We start from the raw sequence: 5,418 nt of genomic DNA on the forward strand, positions 1-5,418 counted from the left end.
CTTTGTGCTCGTCCATTCAGGTGTGTTTGTTAAGTAATGCCCCCTTTGTGCTTGTCCAATCAGGTGTGTTTGTTAAGTAACGCCCTTTTTGTGCTCGTCCAATCAGGTGTGTTTAAGTAACGCCCCTCTTTGTGCTCGTCCAATCAGGTGTGTTTGTCAAATAACGCCCCTCTTCGTGCTCGTCAAATCAGGTGTGCTTGTTAAGTAACGCCCCTCTTTGTGCTCATCCAATCAGGTGTGTTTGTTAAGTAACGCCCCCCTTTGTGCTCGTCCAATCAGGTGTGTTTGTTAAGTAACACCCTTTTTTGTGCTCGTCCAATCAGGTGGATAAGTAACGCCCCTCTTTGTGCTTGTCCAATCAGGTGTGTTTGTTAAGTTACGCCCCTCTTTGTGCTCGTCCAATCAGGTGTATTTGTTAAGTAACGCCCCTCTTTGTGCTCGTCCAATCAGGTGTGTTTGTTAAATAACGCCCCTCTTTGTGCTCGTCCAATCAGGTGTGTTTTTTAAGTAACGCCCCCCTTTGTGCTCGTCCAATCAGGTGTGTTTGTTAAGTAACGCCCTTTTTTGTGCTCGTCCAATCAGGTGTATTAGTAACGCTCCTCTTTGTGCTCGTCCAATCAGGTGTGTTTGTTAAGTAACGCCCCTCTTTGTGCTCGTCCAATCAGGTGTGTTTGTTAAGTAATGCCCCTCTTTGTGCTCGTCCAATCAGGTGTGTTTGTTAAGTAACGCCCTTTTTTGTGCTCGTCCAATCAGGTGTATAAGTAACGCCCCTCTTTGTGCTCGTCCAATCAGGTGTATTTGTTAAGTAACGCCCCTCTTTGTGCTTGTCCAATCAGGTGTGTTTGTTAAGTAATGCCCCTCTTTGTGCTCGTCCAATCAGGTGTGTTTGTTAAGTAATGCCCCCCTTTGTGCTCGTCCAATCAGGTGTGTTTTTTAAGTAACGCCCCCCTTTGTGCTCGTCCAATCCGGTGTGTTTGTTAAGTAATGCCCCTCTTTGTGCTCGTCCAATCAGGTGTGTTTGTTAAGTAACGCCCCCCTTTGTGCTCGTCCAATCCGGTGTGTCTGTTATGAACCTCCTTCCCTTGGAAACACCTCGTCGTCTGCAGAGAACCGCTGCTCGAGTGTTTGGGTTTATAAAGGAAAGAGGTGGATATACAGTATATGAATGCACAGAACTCTTCTTCAGTTTTATACTCTTAAATTATTTCACTGAAGTCCTCCTCATGTTTTAAACCTGGTGAATTACTGCAGAGTTTTTAACTGATAAAAACATCCTGAATGTTTAGAGAAAAAAGCCAAACAGTAAGAAATAAAAACATGTTGAATCATTTTATAAAACTTCTGTAAAAACAAACATTATTTCATGAGAAATGACTCAAAGGTCCTGTGGTCCATTCTTCTAGCCTCACCCTCTTTTGGAGCAGAATTGGTAGAACTTCTTACATGTAGCCTGCAGCAGACGCAGACCTCCCAGATATCTGCCATGAATAACAAAGCCGTGTTAAAATCCTGAATCTGAGCAACAACAAGGTGTGATTTAACTGGTGACTCACCCCTCCTGCCTGCTGATACAGAACAGGTCCTGAAGACTGCCAAATTCTGTCGGGTCATTCAGTGGGTGAGGGACCAAGACCTAAAAACATCCTAATTTTAGGAGCAAATCTCTCCCATGAGAGTGATATATGCAGGTAGTGTGTGCGCAGACACGTGTGTTACCAAAGTCTGGCTCTCCAGCAGAGTAACCTCAGCCCAGAAGTTAGAGATGGTCATAGCTATAGTTTTCCCATTGAAGCCGTCTGAGGGGTTTCCTATTAATCCCACCCTGTGAGTCAACAGAACGTTTACAGAAAGGCTAAGCTGAGCTCCAAGCTGCCTCAGAGTCCATGCTGTCTTACCTGGCGTATGAACGACACATGATTGGTTCACTGCAGTTCTCTTGCTTCTTGTTGGAGTAATGACTGAGCCACTTTGTGTAGTCTGACAGGCCCTGATGTAAAACACAATAAAAGATAATTCTTTTTAAAGAGACAATATCATGTAAAAATCAACTTTTTTGAGTTTTATATCATGTTATAATTATGATTTGTGTCTGTTAATGTTTTATTTTAGTTTCTGTCTTGTCATCTGTTTTCTTCCTCCTGTTTGACTTTGCTCCAGCCCCGCCCACTCTCACCTGTTCCTCATGTTTCTCTCCCAGGTGTTTCCTGTTTGTGCTCGTTAGTCTCACCTTTATTTTCTGTGTCTTGTCTTCACTTCCCTGTGATCATTGTGCTGTTCACAGCCTGTATGTATGTTGCCTTGCCTTGCCTTGCCACGCCACGCCACGCCACGCCACGCCACGCCACGCCACGCCACGCCACACCCCGCCTAGTGTGTTTTTGAGCTGCCCTGTCAGCAATTTTTGTTTAATAAATCTTTATTTTTTCCTTTTTGAAGCTGCCTGCACCCTGGGTTCATTTTTGCCAATTCATAACAGAATGATCAGACAAACCACTGAACCCAGCAGGCAGTTTTTCTCTTCTCCACCCACAACTTGTACCTTGTCAGCTTCTCCCCTCTCAAAGATCCTGGGGCTCCTGGAGGGGATGCAGGGTGAACTAGCTGGCCTTAGGGGACTCTTCGCTTCAAGGTGCCCTTCAGAGCTGGTGGCGCCAGGGGTTTCTGAAGCCCAACCTCCCCACCCCTCTGATTTGGACCCTCCAGCTCTGGTTCCTGTGGGCCCTCCAGCTCCGGCTCTGGTTCCTGCTGGTCCTGCTCCATCTCTTGCTCCTGCTGGTCCTGCTCCGGCTTTGGTACCTCCGGGCCGTCCAATTCTGGTTCCTGTGGGCTCTCCAGCTCTTGTTGGGCCTCCTGCTGAGTCCTCTGCTCCTGAGGATCCTGGTTCGGCTGCTGTCGCGTCTTCATCTCCTGTCGCCTTTGGTCACCATCGCCAAGGCTCTGCCTCCCTTGGCTCTACGTCTGCTCCTGCCTCCTCCCTCTGGCTCCACGTCTACTCCTGCCTCCTCCCTCGGCTCCACATCTGCTCCTGCCGCCTCCCTCGGCTCCACGTCTGCTCCTGCCTCCTCACTCGGCTCCACGTCTGCTCCTGCCTCCTCACTCGGCTCCACGTCTGCTCCTGCCTCCTCACTCGGCTCCACGTCTGCTCCTGCCTCCTCCCTCTGGCTCCACGTCTGCTCCTGCCTCCTCCCTCTGGCTCTACGTCTGTTCCTGCCTCCTCCCTCTGGCTCTACGTCTGCTCCTGCCTCCTCCCTCTGGCTCTGCTCAGTTCCTGGGGCCTCATCGGACATGGAGTGGGGGTCTCCAGGTCTTCCTCCTGACATTGGCCTCTGCAGCAGGGAGGTTCATGGCCGGCCTCCTGAACTTTTGTTTTTGGGACGTCAGGAGCCGTCCCTTATTGGGGGGCTATGTTATGATTGTTGTCTGTGTTAATGTTTTATTTTAGTTTCTGTCTTGTCATCTGTTTTCTTCCTCCTGTTTGACTTTGCTCCAGCCTCGCCCACTCTTACCTGCTCCTCATGTTTCTCTCCCAGGTGTTTCCTGTTTGTGCTCGTTAGTCTCACCTTTATATTCTGTGTCTTGTCTTCACTTCCCTGTCTGATCATTGTGCTGTTCTCAGTTTGTTTGTTTGTTGCCTTGCCTTGCTACATCTAGTGAGTTTTTGAGCTGCCCCGTCAGCAATTTTTGTTTAATACATCTTTATTTTTTCCTTTTTGAAGCTGCCTGCACCCTGGGTTCATTTTTGCCAATTTGTAACAATAATGTTATACTCTCATAAAAACATGCCCAAAGCCTTGATCTGACTCATTCATCATGTTTGAGAAATCCTGCAGTGTTTTTATGAAGCCATGCTGAGGAGCAAAACAACAGGTGGGGACCAGAAACACCTTTTGGTACCAGAAACACCTCTGGGACGTGTCTTTAAGCCGAACTTTCTCATGGCTCAGTTTGGTTGATTGGCCTTTCATTTTTGCACGCACCTTTCATTGCCCCTTGAGACACCTGGGGCACCCCTCCCACTGTGGTAAATGTCACTGCACAGGATTTCTTCCCACTGGAGTCTACACGTTTTGTTTTTTGTTTTTTTGTGCAAAACAAGCTTTTTTCAATGGTTTAAGTTTAAAATTAAATGTTGCAAAAAGCAACTCTTGGACAATTCATTTTGTGAAAGTAGCCCTTAAGGAAACAAAGGTTTGAGAGCCCTGGTCTGGCTGATTTAATCTGTAAAATAATCCCTGGTTCTTCAGGTTTCTGAAGGTAACTTGTGTGTTCTTCTCAGCTGTTTTGTTTCTACATGAGCTGTTATATGATGCAGAGGATGTTTCATGATAAAAGTATCATTTATCACAGGACTCTGACAAAAATAACATCAATGACAGAGAACGTCTCCCACCCAATGCATGGAACTGTGGCTGATCTGCAGAGCTCCTTCAGTGACAGACTGCTGCATCCTAAATACACAAAGGAGCGTTACCGCAGATCCTTCCTCCCATCAGCTCTACAACAATCACTGCTCCCAACAATCATAAGTATCCATGTTTGTGCTTACACTCCAAACAACTCTACCTGCCAATCATTATATAAATAATAACTAGCGGCAATTGAACATCGTTTTTCCTGTACTGGACTTAATGACTGAGTTTGAATCAATCTGCACACCCCTCAGATCATGAGTCTGTCATGACTGTTTTTTACTGTAATTTGGTATTTTTCTGCACAGTATTTTTATCTAATTTCATCTTGATAGTGCAGTACAGTAATTATTATACTTATTTTTATTTTGATCTATGTTTATTTTTATTGTTGCTATCTTTAATTCTATTATCATTGCTACAGCTGATAATGTCACATACCAATGTACTGTTTCTGTTGATTGATGTATGTATCTGCTGCTGCTATTACACCTGAATTTCCCCACATGGGACAATAAAGTATGTTTCTATTCTATTCTATTCTATTCTATTCTATTCTATTCTATTCTATTCTATTCTATTCTATTCTATTCTATTCTATTCTATATGATGCAGTCAGATTAGCTACCTGGTGCTCAGTGTGGAAATAGAAAACAAAAGGATAACAAAGTTTCTGTTCTGATCTATGTACTTTCATAAAATACTGAATTTTAGTTTTATTAATCCTAAGAATTTAGTAAAATGCTCTTCAAATGTCTGTAAAATGCAGAGTTTTGAGTAGATCAAAACTCTGAAGGAACCTCTGGAACTCTCTACTGCCAGACCTACGAAATATCACCTCTCCTCTGTTCAAGACTGCTCTGAAAACACATCTCTTTACATTAGATTATTCTTCATAACCTTGTTTTTTGTATTTTCTATTTTTTTATTTTGTGCCTGTTGGTCCTTGCACTGTATTTGTTTTTACAGAATGCTACCTGATGTTCTTCTGCTGTGTAGTGTCTTTTGG

The 5,418-nt window shown here is 44.7% G+C and overlaps 1 protein-coding gene across 1 annotated transcript in view; it reads right to left on the reverse strand.

The window, feature by feature from the left end:
* The window catches only part of gkup (glucuronokinase with putative uridyl pyrophosphorylase), a gene marked incomplete in the record, with an annotated part of 52,996 nt that overhangs the window by 31,557 nt on the left and 16,021 nt on the right, over positions 1-5,418 (reverse strand). Inside the window, 4 exon segments of the mRNA XM_014022881.1 lie at positions 1,410-1,478; positions 1,554-1,633; positions 1,717-1,822; positions 1,896-1,987. Coding sequence (XP_013878335.1) covers positions 1,410-1,478; positions 1,554-1,633; positions 1,717-1,822; positions 1,896-1,987 — 347 coding nt within the window.

This window comes from Austrofundulus limnaeus, unplaced genomic scaffold (assembly GCF_001266775.1).
Source record: "Austrofundulus limnaeus strain Quisiro unplaced genomic scaffold, Austrofundulus_limnaeus-1.0 Scaffold345, whole genome shotgun sequence".
NCBI lineage: Eukaryota > Metazoa > Chordata > Actinopteri > Cyprinodontiformes > Rivulidae > Austrofundulus > Austrofundulus limnaeus.